We start from the raw sequence: 20,072 nt of genomic DNA, 5'->3' as shown, positions 1-20,072 counted from the left end.
TGCAAAAGGCAGTTCAGTGAGAAAGGCCAGTATCCTCAGAAAAGATGCTTAGTACTTGGAAGAACTGGTACTCATATTCCGAGATGATGCTTGGGACATTTAAAAAAAAAAAAAAATTGGTTGCAAGTCTGTGTACAAAATCATTGAATTACCTTTTCCTGCCCTTACTTAAGCCAGCTGACCACTTTTTGTCCTTCTACCTTTTTGATCAGAGGGCCAGAGGTTAATTTTCTTGAGCAACTGAACTGGAAGATCAGACTTAACAGGGCACCAGGAATAACAGAAAGCCTGGGTTAGATATGTATGGGGTTGAAAATATGGGTTAAGTGAAAATCTGCATTCTGAATGTGGGCTCCACAATCATGTTTTCACAATGCTGGCCATGGGTATAGGCTCCTCTGCCAGGGTTTTCTTCTTCAGAGAAATTAATTGGTCTTAGAGAAAAGATCTCCAGATACTCACTTTTGGTTGTATCTTGATGAAAAGCCTGCTGGCCACTTTATCATTCTTCAGTGAAGCCCACTAATTTCAAGTCATAGAAGTATACATGCAGTTTCTGTTCAACTCTATATTGCCTACTATTAAATTTGAACTTAGAACCAGGATCACCAATAATTGAGGAAAATCTCCAATACATAAGAGATCAGACATTGTTAGGGCTGAGGGCAGGCAAATAAATCCAGGGATCAGAAAAATATCCACCCTCAAAGGTAATTAACATTTTGAAAGAAAGTAGACGTTAAATGAGAACAGGATGCTTTGGGGGCGGGAGGGGTTGTTTGTTTTCAAATTTTTATTTAAATTCTAGTTAGTTAACATACAGTGCAGTATCAGTTTCAGGAGTAGAATTCACTTATATGCAACACCCAGTGCTCATCATAACAAGTGCCCTCCTTAATACCCATCCCCCATCCAGCCCCTCCCCCACCTACCTCCCTCCATCAACCCTCAGTTTGTTCTCTACCATTAAGAGTCTCTTATGGTGTAAATACCCAGTAGTGCAATTGCTGCGTCATATGGTAGCTCTATTTTCAACTTTTTGAGGAACCTCCATACTGTTTTCCAGAGTGGCTGCACCAGCTTGCGTTCCCACCAACAGTGTAGGAAGGTTCCCCTTTCTCCGCATCCCCGCCAACATCTATTGTTTCCTGACTTGTTAATTTTAGGGATCCGAAGGGGTATGTGCACCCCAATGTTTATAGCAGCAATGTCTACAATAGCCAAACTCTGGAAAGAGCCAAAATGTCTATCGACAGATGAATGGTTAAAGAAGATGTGGTATATATATACAATGGAATATTATGCAGCCATCAAAAGGAATGAAATCTTGCCATTTGCAACGATGTGGATGGAACTGGAGGGTATTATGCTGAGTGAAATAAGTCAATCAGAGAAAGACATGCATCATATGACCTCACTGATATGAGGAATTCTTAATCTCAGGAAACAAACAGGGTTGCTGGAGTGGTGGGGGGTGGGAGGGATGGGGTGGCTGGGTGATAGACATTGGGGAGGGTATCTGCTATGGTGAGCGCTGTGAATTGTGTAAGACTGTTGAATCACAGACCTGTACCTCTGAAACAAATAATACATTATATGTTTAAAAAAAAAAAAAAGATAGGAGGGGAAGAACGAAGGGGAGGAAATCGGAGGGGGAGACGAACCATAAGAGACAATGGACTCTGGGAAACAAACTGAGGGTTCTAGAGGGGAAGGGGGGTGGGGGAATGGGTTAGCGTGGTGATGGGTATTAAAGAGGGCACGTTCTGCATGGAGCACTGGGTGTTTTACGCAAACAATGAATCATGGAACAGTACATCAAAAACTAATGATGTATGGTGATTAACATAATAAAAAAAAAGTCTCTTATGGTTTGTTTCCCTCTCTTTTTTTTTCCCCTCCCATATGTTCATATGAGTGAGATCATATGGTATTTATCTTTGACTGACTTACTTTGCTTTAGCATAATACATTAGCTCCATCCACATCATTACAAATAGCGAGATTTCATTCTTTTTGATGATCTTCCTTATCCATTCATCAGTCGATGGACATTTGAACTCTTTCCATAGTTTGGCTATTGATAATGACACTATAAACATTGGGGTGCCTGTACCCCTTCTAATCTGTATTTTTGTATCCTTTGGGTAAATACCTAGTAGCGCAATTGCCAGGTTGTAGGGTAATTTACTTTTTAACTTTATAGGAAACTCCATACTGTTTTCCAGAGTGGCTGTACCAGTTTGCATTCCCACCAACAGTGCAAGAGGGTTCCCCTTTTTCCGCATCCTCGCCAACATCTGTTGTTTCCTGTGTTGTTTATTTTAGCCATTCTGACAGGTGTGAGGTCGTATCTCATCATGGTTTTGATTTGTATTTCCCTGATGATAAAGTAATGTTGAGCATCTTTTCATGTGTCTGTTAACCATCTGGTGTCTTCTTTGGGAAAATGTCTTTCATGTCTTCTGCCCATTTCTTAACTGGATTATTTGTTTTTAGGTGTTGAGTTTGATAAGTTCTTTATAAACTTTGAATGCTAACCCTTTCTTCTCTTAGTCCATAGGCTGCCTTTTAGTATTGTTGATTGTTTCCTTCGCTGTGCAGAAACTTTTTATCTTGATGAAGGTCCAACATTTTTGCTTTTGTTTCTTGCCTCCAGCAACACGTCTAATAAGTTGCTTCGGCACTCTTCTAGGATTTTGATGGTTTCCTGCCTCACATGTAGGTCTTTCATCCATTTTGAATTTATTTTTGTGTATGGTGTAAGAAAGTGGTCAGTTTCATTTTTCTGCATGTTGCTGTTGTCCAGTTTTCCCAACACCATTTGTTGAAAAGAGACTCTTTTTTCCATTGGATTTTCTTTCCTGCTTTGTCAAAGATTAGTTGACCTTATTGGGTGCTTTGAAAACGGACATTTGGAGCAAGGAACTGTCCTTGGAAATTAAAAATGATAGCCAAAGCAATTCACTAGAAGGGTTGGAAGATAAAGTTGTTGAGGAACTCACCCTGAAAACCTATAACCAAAAGATAAATAAAGAAGAAAAATAAAATTAGAAAATCAAATCAGGAGGCCTAACATTTTAATAGCAAGAGTTTAAGAAAACAGAAAAGAGGGGCGCCTGGGTGGCTCAGTCGTTAAGCGTCTGCCTTCAGCTCAGGTCATGGTCCAAGGGTCCTGGGATCGAGCCCCACATCGGGCTCCCTGATTAGAGGGAAGCCTGCTCCTCACTCTCCTGCTCCCCCTGCTTGTGTTCCCTCTCTTGCTCTCTGTCAAAAAAATAAATAAAATCTTTAAAAAAAAAAAAGACTTGAGGTAAGGAAATTATTAAATAATACAAGAAAAGTTACATAAAAGGACATGTGTCTGTCTCTAGGTTGATAGGATCCACCCTTTTTTAAAAATATTTTTTTATTTATTTGAGAGAGAGCCTGCCTAGAGTGGTGGAAGGGGCAGAGGGAGAGAAAGAATCTCAAGCAGACTCCCCGCTGAGTGTGGAGCCCTAATCAGGGCTGGATCCCAGGACTCTAAGACGAAGACCAGAGCTGAAATCAATAGTCGGAGGCTTAACTAACTGAGCCACCCAGGCACCCCAAGAATCCACCCTTTAAATGAAAAAGATCCATACTGTCTTAAAATCAGAACAATATAGTCAAAGAGAATATATTATATAGCTGCTTCTAGCAATATAGTGGAATAGGTACTGTGAAGGCCTTTTTTTTCTATTACTGGGCTCATAAGTTTGGCGTGAGTTCTCAAGGAAGGGTAAGTTTGGTGCAGGTCATGAGATCCCCCCCCATCTCTGGTCCTGGCAGAAGCAAATATACATCGTCTCTGGAGCAAATATCCATAATTTAGATAAGTTGGCACACTCTTTTGTAAAGGGCAGAAAGTAAGTACTTTTTACTTTGTGGGCCATCCACGGTCTAGCAAGTACTCAGATCTGCTATTGTAGTGCAAAGGAGTTACAGACAGTACCTGATGAACGGGCCTGGCTGTGGTCTGGTAGAACATTTACAAAAGCAGGTAATGGACCCAACTGCCCTTGGGGCATAGGTTGCTGGCCCCTGATTTAGAACCTCAAGGCTGTCCCAGATTAAGCTCACCCATATATGAGCTCACAAAATTATTAAATTCACAAGGAAACAAGCCACTTGAACGAGTCCAAAATAAGCAGCACATAAAGACTCCGAAAGACAATATGAGATACAGAAATGGCCACATCCAGATTATAAATGTATATGATAGGTTTTAAGGAAAAAAACGGAATCAAAAAGTAAGCAAGGAACAGGAACAGCAGAAAAGACCAAACTTTAAAAACAAGCCAAAACAACATATAGAAATAATGAATTTTTTTAAAGAATTTATTTATTTTAAAGAGAGAGAAGACAAGCATGGGGAGGGGCAGAGGGAGAGGGGAAGCAGTCTCCCTGCTGAGTGCAGAGCCAAACATGGGACTTGATCCCCAGGACCCCAAGATCATGAGCTCATCTGACACTTAACCAACTGAGCCACCTAGGCACCCCAAAAAACTTACTGAAATTTTAAAAATCTATCCACGGTGGAAGATCATGCTGCTGACACATTTAATTCTAACTCCCTCCTTAAATATCATTAAAACAGCCAAAGAATTTGTTTAAGGCATTATCTCAGAGACAAAAATAATGGGAGAGAAATAAAGCCACAAAATTTTGAAAGCTGGAAAACACATTAGTGGTGGTCATCTTATTAGCAAACCTGAGAAGGTTGACTTAGCCTGCAGTGGGGAAAGCTGGGAAGCAGCCTGATTTGCCCGACAGATCCTCCAGAATGCTTTAGTATTACAACATCTACTTTGGAAGAGGATATAAAGGGATTTATTGAAAGTCTATTAAGGAGGCAGATACACACTAGAATGATAATATCTGAAAGTCTGGGGATAACAAGTGTAGAGTATGTGGAACAGCGGGATGTGTGTTGAAGATAGTGTCCATTGATACAAGCATCTCAAAAGTAATTTAACATTACATAGTAAAGTATAATGTGCACAAATCTGCTATTTTACCCTAGAAAAACTCTTTAACATGTGCCAGGAGGCATACAAAAGTGTTCATGTCAGCACTGTAAGAACAACAACAACAAAAACCTCCAAATACCCATTGACAGGAGAATGGATAGGTAAATTGCAGTGTAGTCACCCGATGGGGTATTATGTAACCCCAAAAAAGGAATAAAATACCAACATCAATGAATCCAGAAGTCATGTATGAAAAAGCAAGCCCAAAAGTATGATTTAACCTGTTTACTGAAAACAGGTAAATAAAATATATTGTTGAGAGGTACTTATGTATGTGGTGAAATTAACTTAAAAAGCAAGGAAGGGGTGCCTGGCTGGCTCCATCAGAAGAGCATGGAACTCCTGATCTCAGGGTCATGAGTTCAAGCCTCATGTCAAGTGTAGAGATCACTTAGGTAAAAAACTTAAAAAAAAAAAACAAGCAAGGGAATTACAAGTACTTAATATAGAATTCTAGTTACTTCTGGAAGAGTAAGAAGATACAAACAGGGAGGGACATACAAGGGGCTTTCAAAGTATTAATAGCACTCTATTTGGTACAAATTCTATTGCTTAGTAACAAACCACTCAGGCTTAGTGGTTTAAAATAACATTTGTTACTCTCATGAATCTACAGTGAGGACGGAGCTTGGCATGGACAGCTTTTCTGCACCAAGCAGCTCAAGGGGGGTTGGAATTTTTGGAATCACACACATCTGGAGGTTGATAGCAGCTGTTTGCTGTGCCAGAGTAGCAAACATCTGGAAGAGCATGAAGACCAGAAATATGTCAGCCGTTCTTGGGAAAGGATATATCTCAGCAGCCTCCGGAGAATCTCAGTGTAGAGAAGAGCTTACCCTGACAAGATTTCCTGATGGGTCTTCATCTAATGAAGTTGTTTATAAATTGACACAAGAAATTGTAAGAAGTTAAAACAATTGTAGCATTTTGGACTAAAAGATACACAACAGTGCAAAATAAAGAGACTTTTGGCCCTTCAAACTTATATGGGCTGGAAGAAGGCTAAGAAAACTATTCAGCTACAGACATGGGCTCCTTTCATGAGAAATAAAGGGTAATTTCCATGTGGCTATTGGGATGAGTGTTGAGAGAGACAGACAGAGACAGATGGAAGCCAGATAGTCTTCTAACCTAGCCTCAGTGTCTTTGTCCATTTGGGCTGCTATACAAAACACCACAGACTGGGTGTGAAACCGCTATAGAAACGTAAAGATGGATAGAAATTAAGATGAATACACTAATGCTTCAGCAAACCTTGGCTTAAAACTGAACAAATTTTTCTCTTCCTCCTTCTTGAAGCCTCCTCCTCCCCTTTGCTTATTTTTCTGTAGAATCCTTTGTTCCGAGAACTCAGTATCTATACTGATATCTTTGCTGACCTCAGTGTATACTCAGTAATGAGACTCAGATGGCCAGCACGGGCGCTGGTCGTGAGACCACCTTGAAGACATGACTAAACGTTTGTGTTTGGCAGCATGTACCAGATTCCTCTGAAAACCGCCCGGGGGGGCGCCTGGGCCGCTCAGTTGATCAAGCATCTGCCTTCTGCTCAGGTCTTGATCCCAGAGTCGGGCCTGTTTCTCCCTCTGCCTCTCTCCCCTGCTTGTGCTCTCTCACTCTCTCTCTGTCAAATAAATAAACAAAATCTTTAAAAACAAACAAAACCAAAAAACCACCCAGATCCTGTATTTTCCTATAAAACCCCTCAGCCTTACCCCGGGTGGGTCTGCAGTTTTGAAGGCGATAGCCTGCTGCAGCCTCCTTTGCCCCGCAAAGTAATAAAACTAGCGTTCCTCTTCGTCTCCAAATTCTGTCTTTGGGTTGTTCCGGCTCTGGAGCACAGAGGTTGGTTTTTGACAACAGGTTGCTTATAAGGAACATTTATTTCTCACCATTCTGGAGGCTGAAAAGTCAAAGATCAGGGTGTCAGTATGGTCAAGTTCAGGTGACTTCCTGACCGTGGGTTGCAGGCTGCTGACTTCTGCAGTGTGCTCACATGATGGAAAGAGCTAAGGATCTCTCTGGAGCCTCTTTTAGAGGCACTAATCCCACTCATGAGGGTTCCACCCTCATGACTTAAACACCTCCGGAAGCCCCCACCTACTAGCACCTTTGAGGGTTAGGATTTCAACATGAATTTGGGGGAGGGAGCACACGTTCAGAGAATAGCACTAAGAAACCAAGCACCATTGGGGCACATGGGGCCTCAGTCGGTTAAGCATCCGTCTCTTGATTTCAGCTCAGGTCATGATCTCAGGGTCCTGGGATTGAGCCCTGCATCGGGCTCTGGGCTGCGCTCATTGAGGAGTCTGCTTGAGATTCTCTCTCTCCTTCTCTCATTGTCCATCCCCCCACTCACATGTGTGCTCTCTCTCTCAAATTAAGCTTAAAAAAAAAAAACAAGCATCATTGCTTCTTCATTGAGACAGACACAAAGGCCTCTCAAATTCAGAGGAAGATAAAGTATACTTATTTTTAAGATTTATTTATTTGAGAGAGAGAGCACATGCGTGTAAGTGGAGGGCAGGGCAGAGGGAGAGAATCTTCAAGCAGTCTCCTGGCGGAGCACAGAACCCAACTTGGGGCTCAGTCCCCCAACCCATGAGATCATGACCTGAGTGGAAACCAAGAGCCAGAGGCTTCACCCACCGAGCCACCCAGGTGCCCCTAAACTATACTTCTTGATGGGAGAGTGGCAAAATTCTGGAACAGTGTAGCGAACCAGAATTTTTTTGTGGCCATTTTTGGAAAACAATCTGTCACAGATAGTATTCGCTTAGGCTCAGTTGTAGACTCTTAAGATTAAATACACACATATATATATATTTCACAATATTTGATAGAAAATGATCCTTAAATAGAAAAAATTAGGTGGTCTTAGACCCTCAGAATGCCACAATTTCCTGTATCTAGAAGAAGGGAATAAGTTCTTCAGAGGTTGTAAGCACAAATTGGCCTTTAAATAGATATGTACCAAAAAATTCAGTGAACTTATATTAGGAGAATGGAACATGAATGTGTGTGTGTGTGTGTGGTGTCAAAGAGTGAAATCCTCATCTTCTATGTTGGGAAGTCAGATAATACCTAAAATTTTAAAAATCTAGAAATAATGTAATCTAGCATTATGTTAGTGAATACCAAAATAAGCAGTTAAAGGGTTGAAACAATTCCCAGACTGATCTTGGGAGTTGGAAATCGGATCAGGAAGCAGACCTATATGATTCTTTCGACCAGGTATGTATACTAAATGTATTAAATTTTTAAAAAGAAAAAAATGGAAGAGCTAAACAGCAAATTAGATTGCAAAAGACAGAATTAAGATTTCTGGCAATATTTTTGTTCACATGAGGACAGTATTATCTGGATTCTGCGTGTGCCTTTAGGTTTCTTTGGCTCTGTAATAATAATACTAATATCAAGTTAGTGACAAAAATCAGAACTGGGTACTATGACAAAAGAGCAACCAGGGATCAAGAAATCAAATAGAATAATGTTGAAATTGAAAAAAAATCTATCAAGACTGGACCATACCCACATAAGGAACAGATGAGTGAACTGGTACATAAAGGTGAAGAAGTGGCTCAGAATGCAAAATGCAAAGGTAGAAATGGAAAATATGCAGGTAAAATTTAAAAATACAGAAGATGAATCCAGAAGGACAAATGTTCACCTAATATCCAGATTTCAGAAATGGAGAGGGGGAAATTATCAAAAGAACAGTTTCTACAACTAACAACGACACATCTCCAAATTTAAAGATGGTGTTGAATTCCAACAAGGATCAACCGGAAAAAGCCCAAGATAAGTCCACATGAAATTTCAGAACTTTAAAAACAAACAGAAAAATCTGAGAAACAAGTTTCTTGCAAAGGAATAAATCTAGTTGACCCTTGAGCAACACAGGTTTGAACTACATGGGTCCACTTAAATGCCGATTTTTTACAATACAGTACTGTAAATTTATTTTCCTTATGGGTTTCTTAACATTCTTTTCTCTAGCCTACTTCATTGTAAGAATAAAGTATATAGTACTTGTAACATACAAAACTTGTGTTAACTGGCTGTTTATGTTATCAGTAAGGCTTCTGGTCAACAGGTTATTAGTAGTTAAGTTTTGGGGGAGTCAAAATTTATACATGGATTTTCAACCGTGTGGGGGGCGGTCAGTGCCTCTAATCCCTGTGTTGGTCAAGGGTCAACTGCATTAGATTGGCAGAAAGATTTCTACCAATGATATTAGATATTAGAGGGTAATGGAGCAATATTTTCAAAGTTCTATGAGAATTCCATGCTCTAGAATTCGTTTTGAGCCTAGAATTCTATGTCCCTGCAAATGATCAGTCAAGAGGGAAATTAAAAAAAAAGAAGGAAATTTTATTTCCTACACACATTAAAAAAAAGGTACTCTACCAAAACAAATACAAACAAAACAGAAACAAGCAAACAAATGACAGAATTCTAAGAAAGAAAAATATGCAGGATCCAAGACTCATTCATATAGAAGCATGAATAATAATAGCTGTTCATCAGGCCTAAAGACAATTGATCAAAATTGGAACAGGAAATCAAAGTAGTCTGAAAAATTTATTCAAGAAGACATATGCCTCTTCTATTATTAAGAAGTAATTTATCCAACTCATGTTTGTTGTGTACTTACAATACCAGGCAGTGGGTTAAGGATTTTATGTACCTTTTCTTATTTAATCCTCACAATGGTCCCATAATGTAATTTTTTTTTTTTTAAGATTTATTTATTTATTTGAGAGAGCGAGAATGAGAGAGAGAGTACATGAGAGGGGGGAGGGTTAGAGGGAGAAGCAGGCTCCTCGCTGAGCAGGGAGCCCGACGCGGGACTCGATCCTGGGACTCCAGGATTATGACCTGAGCCGAAGGCAGTCGCTTAACCAACTGAGCCACCCAGGCGCCCTAGGTAATATTATTAACCCCATTTTACAAATGAGTAAAATGAGGCTAAGCACCTTGCCCAGTACAACTAGTAAGTGACAGAGCTGAGATTTGAACAGACAAAAAATCCTAGGGAAGGGATCCTTAGAGAAATAGCTGCTGATAGCATGTCTAGAGCAGAAAACACAAGATATGCTGGGGATCCATCCAAAAGATTGGAAAACAGAATCTGGAAGAGATATTCGTACTCCCCTGTTTATTGCAGCATTATTTACATTAGCCAAGAGGTAGAAGCAACCTAAAATGTCCAATATGTCCATCAAAAGATGCATGGAGGAAGAAAATGTGATATATACATGCAATAGAATATTATTCAGCCTTTAAAAAGAAGGAAATCCTGTCATAGCTACAACCTGGATGAAACTTAAGGACATCTTGCTAAGTAAAATAAGCTAGTTGCAAAAAGACAAGTACTGCATGGTTCCACTTATAGCAACTATCTGAAGTGAAATGTTATGGTGGTTCAGTGCATATAGGGTTTCAGTTTTGCAAGATGAAAAGGCTCTAGAGATCTGGTGTACAACAATGTGCATATAGTTAACACTACTATACACTTAAGAATAGTTAGGATAGTACATTTTATGTTGTGTTTTTTGCCACAAAAGAAAAAAAAAGATGCTAGAATACTTAAATAAAAGAGAGAATCAAGCACCCATCCTGCCTTTTCTATATGAACTGTGTATCAGGAACCAGATAGTTGAAGGGAAGTGTCTCTTTAACAATTGTGACTAATGAAGAAGAAAATGAAATTATTTAGGCAATGCTCACCAATGTCTGCTAAAAATCACAAAAAGTGAAACACACCATGTATGCTTCCTGATGGGAAGATACCATCACCTATAAAATATACCTAACAACATAAAAAAAAAAAAACACAAATCTGGGCAAGCACCTAGGTGTAATTAACTACAAATACACAGGAAATACAGGGGATAGAGGAACACAGGGACATGATCAACAAAATCCAGACTGTGGAACACTCTACTGGAGAAACTGCAGTTTTTTTCGTCAAATAAATTGGAAGGACACACACACACACACACACACAAACAAAACGAAACAAAAACACAAGTTTTAAAGCATACTATGTAAAATAAAATAGACACTGGAAAATTGAAATATTCATTTAATATCCTTTATTATTTAAAAATTTTAAGTAACACGCACGATTTAGTTTTCTAATAAATTTTTAAGCGTTTAAATTTTGAATTTTAACTTTGCAACTAAATCTTTGAGAGCAGATATTAAACTTACACTTTTCTATACATCCTCCTCGCTCTCCTACCTACACTAGTATATGTACTCATATCGAATGTATTCAATATCGAATTTGTTAATGGTATCTTGTTTCTAGGACAAGAAAGGATTTTTTGAAGTAGTCTGAGCCAATCATTTTAGAGGAGGACACTGAGGTCCCTCGAGGAGGAACCTCCACCTACGGAAGCCTAGTCTGGGTGAACTCTCTACCACATGCCCCGCACTTCAAATAGAGCCCCTAAAAACTTAGTAATTACCGTGCCTTCGCTTCCCAGGGAAACTAGCTGAGCGTTTCCCGGCAAACCGTAAAGTGGTCGCGCAGAGAAGCTCTAGCTCCGCGCATGCGTAGAGCCATCCCCGCGTTTCTTACGCGCGTGCGCGAGCGGGAACTTTTCGTGGTGGGTACCGTCCTGCGCAGTGTTCGCTTCCTCCGGTGCGTTTTGAGCGTCGTACCCGGGAGGCTGGGCGTACGGGACAAGATGGAGCTCTTGCAGGTCCTGAAACGCGGGCTGCAGCAGGTCAGCGGCCACGGCGGCCTCCGTGGCTATCTACGGGTTTTCTTCAGGTAGGTGGCCAGAGCCATGCTCTTGGCCTCTGGGATTATACTTGAGTTACCTGGTTTCTTGGAAGGAGTCCCGGGCTTGGATCCCCTTGGCGAATTCGCAGCTCTTGTCAAGGACAGTCTGCCCAGTCTCTGCCCTGCGTCCCCAGGCCGAAGTGTGTGTCCAGGAGTCTCCTTGAGACAGGATCAGAGCCAGCTGTAGAGACAGTAAGAGTCGAGGGCGTGTGGGCTGCACCCCTGCCCGGCTTTCTGGAGAGTAGTGAGCTTTGCCCTACGCTCTGACCTTGGGAAGGTTTTTACCTTCACTGGCCTTCAGTTTCCTCCTCTGTACTAGTAAGGCATTGGCGGAGATGATCGTAACGGCCCCTACTAGTCCTGACATTGGTTCAGTTGGAGGAGCAGCATCGTCCGCGGGAACCGAATCGGAGACCCAGAATCAAATGAAAGCCTTGGAGACATTCGAATCATTTTAAGATGAAATACTTTGGCTTTCAGATTTCCTGAGGTTTTTTGCTACCTGCAGTGCTTCATGGCCTTGGAGTAATAGATAAAAGTAGTCTTGTAATTTGAAGATATTGCATCTATATATTTAGTGTAATTTTAAGCATATCCGTAGAGTCGATCTATCTTTTCTATCTTTCTCTGTGTCTACATGGTACTGGGGGCGACTTGAGCAGGGATTCTAGAGTTCTTACCTGAAGCTGATTTTTCCGCAGTGGCTGGCTTGATCCTGAAGATGGAGGCTAGAAGTGTACAACTAGTGACCATCCCCACATCTCCTCATTTTACTAGTCGATGCAGCAGACTTTGTTTCTGAAAGTTGTTATACTCACTGTATTTTGTGCTTTGAACAAAGAATCATTGTAAAATGTTTCTCTCTCTCTCTCTTTTTTTTTTTTTTTTTTTTGGATATTCACAGGGCAAATGATGTGAGGGTTGGTACCTTAGTGGGGGAAGACAAATATGGAAACAAATACTATGAAGACAACAAGCAGTTTTTTGGTGAGTACAGTATTTTTTGGTATAAATAAATGAGAGTGAGATTGAGACTTTTTTTTTTTTTTAAGATTTTTTATTTTATTTATTAGAGAGAGAGCAGGGGCTGGGGGAAGGAGCGGAGGGAGAGAGAGACGCAGACTCCCCATCTGGGGGCTCTGGGATCGTGACCTAAGCGGAAGGCAGATGCTTAACCGACTGAGCCACCCAGGCGCCCTGAGACTTGATTTGACTCTGTTTTCCATAATGTACAAAGAGCTTCTTTATAACTGTATAAACAACATACCTTTTTTTTTAATTTCATGGGATTATGTTATGTATGTTGTTTGTAAATGGAAATATTTTTACTTAAAACTATGGGCCATTTTTCCATAGTGGTAAGTTGGATGTATCTATAGCGTTCTTCTTTGTTTGAATTTTTGTTTGTGTTTTTTTTTTATTAAAAAAATTAGCATTCATGGGGCGCCTGGGTGGCTCAGTCATTAAGTGTCTGCCTTCGGCTCAGGTCGTGATCCCAGGGTCCTGGGATCGAGACCCGCATCGGGCTCTCTGCTCCGCAGGAAGCCTGCTTCTCCCTCTTCCACTCCCCCTGCTTGTGTTTCCTTTCTCGCTGTGTCTCTCTCTGTCAAATAAATAAATATATTTAAAAAAAAAAAATTAGCATTCTTTTTAATAGCAACACAATATTCCACTGTATGAAAGAATCATTCTTCTTTCAAGCACTTCACTACTGATATTTAGATTGCCTTCAACCTTATGCTATTAGAAACAATGCTGCAGTGACTCGCTTGTAACTACATCCACATTCATTTGTTTAAGTGTTGTAAGAATAAATTCCTGGAAGTAGAATTGCTGAGTCTAAGTATGTACATTTAAAATTTTGATATATGTATATTGTGAGATTGTTAAGGCCCATCTCTATCATCATGACCTAATAATTCTGTGAAACCTTTTCCAAGGTTTTTTCATCTGCCTTCACATTCCCCTGCCTAATTGGATTGTAGTTTACTTTTAGTTACTTATTCTCAAGATTGATTTCTCTAACAGAAGAAGCAAATCTTGAATTTTTTTTTTCCCTGCAAAAAGCTTTATTGTTTCCATTTGGTCTAGGGCTTGGGAGAAGGCTTCAGGATGGTTAAGAAGCTGCCTAGGGCTGTAGGGAGAGGCCCAGGCAGATGCCTTAGCACCAGGGGGATGCCAGAGGGGCCCCTTAAAGGCACCTGGGCTCCAGAGGATCCTAGATGTGCTTGAAAAATCTGTATTTCCTTTAATAGATAAGGTCATATTTAAATAGCATTAGTTGATATTTGTTGATTATGTATTTACCTAGGAAAACTCTATAAAGGGCTCCTGGGTGGCTCAGTCAGTTAAGCGTCTGCCTTCAGCTCAGGTCATGATCCCGGGGTCTTGGGATTGAGCCCCGCATCCAGCTCCCTGCTCCGTGGGGAGCCTACTTCTCCCTCTCCCTCTGCCCTGCCACTCCCCCTGCTTGTGCTCTCTCACGTACGTGCACGCTCTCTCTCTCTGTCAAATAAATAAATAAAATCTTAAAAAAAAAAAAAGAAAACTGTATAAAGTAAATGCAGATTACTTTTTGTTTATTGGCTTAAAATACATTACAGGGATGAATTCAGTATTTTCTGTTTGGGGGATGGGGGCAGTAAGGAAGAGGTGGAAGGAATTAACATTTATTATGTACTTTTTTGCCCAGTGCTAAACTAGATGTATGTGTGTGATATTTAATTTTCATAGCAACCTGAAGATGTAGGTATAATCATCCACTTTTTTTTTAAGATTTTATTTTTACGTAATCTCTACACCCAGCATGGGGCTTGAACTTACAACCCTGAGATCAAGAGTCTCATGCTCTACCGACTGAGCCAGCCAGCGCCCCTATATTCATCCACTTTTAACAGAGAAACTGAGGCTCATAAAACTTATCTAAAATCCATTGATAATAAGTGACAAAGTCTTGATTAGAATCCAGGTCTCTGCTCAACTTAGTAGAATAGAAACACTCCTGTAAATTGTAATTAGGCCCCCAACTATTCCACAGAAATTTGTTAAATAAAGAATGCTGCCATACTGTTTTGATGACATGAGCTGCCTTACTTATCTGACCATTGTTTATAATGTTTGCTTATTATGTATTATCACCAATTTCCAAAAGGATCTCTGGTGGTCATTTTAAAATATTTATATGGAAACATATAATTTGAGTATGACTGCTGTGAATGCATTTCTCCTGCCCCAGTCTCAGAAGAGCACTTTCTCTCCTGAATACCCTGAACAGCTGGGAACACATTCCCCTACTCTCCTCTACTCCCTTGGCAGAAGGACAGGGGAGAAGCAAGAGTTCTCCACTGTGGGAAATGCCTGAGCCCCAGCCACAGAGTGGGTCTCAGTCTCAGTGTAGGGATTTTGCTCTTGTAGCTGCCAGGCTATTGATAAAAGCTTGCCATATACTTCCTGAGGCATGCCTCCACTAATATACCCAGGGTGCTATTCCTCTAACTTTTCTCTTACGTAAGAGCACATAAAAGTCTTTTATTAATAAAAAATAGTTGTCTTCTTTGATATTATACAATTATGCTTATTTTTGTTTGTTTTTGTTTTGTTAAGGTTGTCTTTATTTCCTCACATCTTTATAAATGTTGATCTTTCCACCCAGGCCGTCACCGATGGGTTATATATACTACTGAAATGAATGGCAAAAACACATTTTGGGATGTGGATGGAAGCATGGTGCCCCCTGAATGGTAAACTAAGTCAACATTTTATTTTATTTGGCTTGGCAGTATTTGTTTCATTACACAAATATTTGTTGAATATCTATTTATAAAACAGTGGTATTCTGAAAGCATCTGTCCCAGGTATGGTGACTGTGTAATAAAGAGCCCTAAAGCTTTGTGTCTTAAAACAACAAGTATTTATCTCTCATAGTTTTTATGGGTCAGGAGTTCAGGCAAGACACAGTCAGGATAGCTTATCTCTGCTCCACAGTGTCAGGTAGAAGACTCAAAGGCTGGATGCCAGAATCATCTGAAGACTTGTTCATTCAGTATCTGGCAGTTGGTGGGGGCTGTCAGCTAGGGGCATAGCTGGAGCATTGGGTTGGAACACCCTCAGGTAGCCTGGGCTTCCTCAGGCAGGTGCTCTAGAGAGAACACTTGGCAAAAGCCCTGTTGCCTTAACTGACTTAGTCTTGGAAATCATCCAGTATCATTTCTGCATTCCATTGGTTGAGGCAATTAGAAAACTGTGCCCAGGCTTAATGAAGGAGAACAAAGACCCTGCCTCTTAATGGAGGCATGTCAACATCACATTATATGTTGGCATATATAATGGTGTGCCTGTCTTTGGGAAAAAACAGTATGCCACATTATCACCTGCTGTGAGTAAAGGAAAAAGTATAAAGAATTCTGACTCTGAGTATTTGGCAGTTTGACTTTAAGCAAGTTCCTTAATCTTTCTGGGGCTTAGTTTCTCATCTGTAAAATGAGAGCCCTCAAACTCCTTAGGTCTCTAAAAACTAATTTTATAATATACCAAAAGATTTTATTTATTCATTTGAGAGAGAGCAAGAGAGCACAAGCAAGGGGAGCGGCAGAGGGAGGGGGTGAAGGAGGCTCCCTGCTGAGCAGGGAGCCTGATGCGGGGCTCGATCCCAGGACCCTGGGATCACAACCTGAGCTATGCCACCCAGGCGCCCCTATAATATACCTATTTTGACATTGAATTCTAAATGCTCTTACTTGAATTATCAAATTTTATATAAAATATTTCAAAGCAAAGTACTCATATCTATTTCATAGATTGCTAAAATAATGCCATTTGTTTGATACACAGTTATTAAACTCTGGATATCTGTTACAGTCAGTCTAGAAAATTTCACCAAAAACTAGAAATAAGGTATGTTAGGTAACTGTGATGTTTTGTTTTAGTTGAACTTGAGCATCAGAAAAAGTTTTGGGCTCTATTGAGTAGAAACTGGAATAATCTCAGAGTATTCACTTCTATTCTGAAGACTCAATTAGAAATCCAGGCATGTAACATGAGTGAGTGAAGTACAGTGTGAGACAATAGGGAGTAGTGGGGACTATAGACTGAAAAGCAGACACTGCGTCAAAGAGGACAGCAGTGCTATTCATCACTTCCAGTTCCATCAGCTGAGAATTCAGCCAGTGGTTTCTAGATAGAAAGTGGAAATGTGTATTTCATTGGGAGGTTTCTTGTTTTGTTGTTGTTGTTGTTTTTTAAGATTTTTTATTTTGCGCGAGAGAGAGCGCACGTGCGCACCCATGAGCATGAGCAGGGGAAGGGGCGGAAGGAGAGGGAGAAGCAGACTCCCCGCTGAGCAGGGAGCCTGATGCGGGACTCGATCCCAGAACCCTGGGATCATGACCTGAGCTGAAGGCAGACGCCTAACCAACTAAGCCACCCAGGCGCCCAAACTTCTTGTTTTTTAAATGTTAATTTAAAATATTTGTCAGCTTAAATACAGCAGTATCCAATAGAACTTTTTCTGATGATAGAAATGTTCTATGTCTGTGCTGTGTACTAAGGTAGCCCAGGGCACTGTGAAATGTGACTAATGTGACTAAGGAAGTGAATTTTTTATTTTATTTTATTTAAATAGGCTACTTGATTGGACGGAATGGAAATTGTGAACTAAGCAAAACACATTTGTCAGATTTCACCTACAATCAGTTTTCAACCTCTCGTGTGCTATTTGGACTAATTAGGAGCATTGACCCTTGTCAGTGATGTTTGAAGAACATGATATAGGCATACCTAGTTTCATTATGCTTTGCTTTATTGTGCTGTCCATATCAGATAATAAGTTTTTTACACATTGAAGGTTTGTGGCAACCCTGCCTTGAGCAAGTCTGTTGGTGCCATTTTTCTAACACCATTTGCTCACTTTACGTCTCCGTTTGGTAATTCTTGGCAGTATTTCATTTTATTTTTATTGGGGTGGCAGTGGGGGTGGAGGGAGAGGGAGAGAGAGAATCTTAAGCAGCCTCCACACCCAGCATGGAGCCTGACACAGGGCTTGATCTCACAACCCTGAGATCATGACCTGAGCCAAAAGCAAGAGTTGGATGCTTAACTGACTGAGCCACCCACACACCCCAATTCTCACAAGATTCAAGTTTTTTCATTGTTACTATATTTGTTATGGTGACCCATAATCAAGTGATCTTTGATACTACTATTGTAATTGTTTTGTGGCACCGTGCACTGCGCCCATATAAGATGGTAAACTTAATAAATGTTGCGTATGTTCTGACTGCTCCACCAACTGGCCACTACCCTGTCTTCCTGTCCTCAGGCCTCCCTATTCCCTGAGACACAATATTGAAATTAAGCCAATTAATAACCCACCAAAGGCCTCTGAGTGTTCAAGTGAAAGGAAGAGTTGCACGTCTATCACTTTAAATCAGGAGCTGAAAATGATAAAGCTTGGTGAGGAAGGCATGTCGAAAGCCAAGATAAGCTGAAAGCTAGGCCTCTTGCATCAGTTAGCTAAGCTGTGAATACAAAGGAAAAGTTATTTTCTTTTCTTTTTTTTTTTTTTTTTTTTAAGATTTTATCCATCCATTTGACAGAGAGAGAGAGCACAAGCAGTGGGAACAGCGGGCAGAGGGAGAAGGAGGAAAGCAGACTCCCTGCTGAGCAAGGAGCCCGATGCAGGGCTGGATCCCAGGACCATGGGATCATGACCTGAGCTGAAGGCAGACACTTAACCGACTGAGCCACCCAGGTGCCCCGCAAAGGAAAAGTTCTTGAAGGAAATTAAAAGTGCTACTCCAGTGAACACAAGAATTTTAAGAAAGTGAAATAGCCTTATTGCTGATATGGAGAAAGTTTCAGTGTTCTGGAACCACAGCATTGCCTAAGCCAGAGCTTAAACCAGAGCAAAGCCCTAACTCTCTCCAGTTCTATGAAGGCTGAGAGAGGTGAGGAAGCTGCCCAAGAAAAGTGAAGCTAGCAGAGTTTAGTTCATGAAATTTAAGTAAAGAAACCGTCTCCATAACATAAAAGTGCAAGGTGAAGCAGCAAGTTCTCCAGAAGATCTAGCTAAGGTAATTAGTGAAGGTGGCTACACTAAACAACAGATTTTCAGTGTACACGGAACAGCCTTCTATTGGGAGAAGATGTCATTGAGGACTTTCATAGCTAGAGAGAAGTTAATGCCTGGCTTTGAAGCTTCAAAGGATAGGCTGGCTCTTTTATTAGGGGCTAATGCAGCTGGTGATTTTCAGCTGAAGCCTGTATTCACTGTTAGAAAATCCCATGGCCCTTAAGAATTAAGATAAATCTACCTGTGCTCTATCAGTAGAAGAACAAAGCCTGGATGACAGCACATATGTTTGCAACATGGTTTACTAAATATTTTAAGCCCACTTTTGAGACCTACCGCTCAGAAAAAAAGATTCCTTTCAAAATATTGCTGCTTACTGACAATGTACCTGGTCACCCAGGAGGTCTGGTGGAGATGGACAATGAGATTCATGTTGTTTCATGCCTGCTAACACAGCATCTATTCTCTAGCCCACAGATCAAGGAGTGATTTTGATTTTCAGGTTTCTTTTAAGAAATACATTGCATAAGGCTAGAGCTGCCATAGGTAGTGATTCCTCTGATGGATCTGGGCAAAGTAGATTGAAAACCTTCTCAAGGGGCGCCTAGGGTGGCTCAGTCATTAAGAGTCTGCCTTCGGCTCGGCTCATGATCCCAGCGTCCTGGGATCGAGCCCTGCATCGGCCTCCCTGCTCAGCGGGAAGCCTGCTTCTCCCTCTCCCACTCCCCCTGCTTGTGTTCCCTCTTTCGCTGTGTCTCTCTTTGTCAAATAAATAAAATCTTTAAAGAGAAAAAAGAAAACCTCGAAAGGATTCACCATTCTAGATGCCATTAAAAACATATGTTTTTTCATGGGAAGAGTTCAAAATATCAACAGGAGTTTGGAAGAAGTTGATTCCAACTTACTGATCGTGGATGGTTTTGAGGGTTCAAGACTTGAGTGGATAAAGTAACTATGGACGTAAATGTAGAAATAGCAACAGAACTAGAATTAGAAGCTGAGCCTAAAGATGTGACTGAATTACTGCAATCTCATGATTAAACTTGAACAGATGAGTTCCTTTTTTCTTTTTTCCGGATGAATTATTTATAAGTTTTAAAATCAATTTATTAAGGCATAAGTTACAATCAATAAATGAACTAATTTCAAA

At 40.6% G+C, this 20,072-nt stretch overlaps 1 protein-coding gene and 1 long non-coding RNA gene across 2 annotated transcripts in view; one reads left to right on the top strand and one right to left on the bottom strand.

The window, feature by feature from the left end:
- Nucleotides 1-923: 923 nt before the first annotated feature.
- LOC144382407 (uncharacterized) lies at nucleotides 924-11,623 on the bottom strand. The gene is made up of 3 exons (XR_013449313.1): nucleotides 11,534-11,623; nucleotides 6,770-6,957; nucleotides 924-3,014 (listed from the first exon to the last, which is right to left on the bottom strand). It is a non-coding gene; the product is annotated as an uncharacterized LOC144382407 (long non-coding RNA).
- Nucleotides 11,624-11,672: 49 nt separating this feature from the next.
- The window catches only part of NDUFA12 (NADH:ubiquinone oxidoreductase subunit A12), a 28,599-nt gene continuing 20,199 nt past the window's right edge, over nucleotides 11,673-20,072 (top strand). Inside the window, exons 1-3 of the mRNA XM_036085888.2 lie at nucleotides 11,673-11,841; nucleotides 12,758-12,840; nucleotides 15,506-15,593. Coding sequence (XP_035941781.1) covers nucleotides 11,756-11,841; nucleotides 12,758-12,840; nucleotides 15,506-15,593 — 257 coding nt within the window. The 5' untranslated portion in view covers nucleotides 11,673-11,755. The remainder of the gene's footprint in view (nucleotides 11,842-12,757; nucleotides 12,841-15,505; nucleotides 15,594-20,072) is intronic.

Source organism: Halichoerus grypus, chromosome 6 (assembly GCF_964656455.1).
Source record: "Halichoerus grypus chromosome 6, mHalGry1.hap1.1, whole genome shotgun sequence".
In the NCBI taxonomy this organism is placed as follows: domain Eukaryota; kingdom Metazoa; phylum Chordata; class Mammalia; order Carnivora; family Phocidae; genus Halichoerus; species Halichoerus grypus.
Note: the sequence above shows the minus strand (reverse complement) of the source record. Positions and strands in the feature narration are given on the sequence as shown.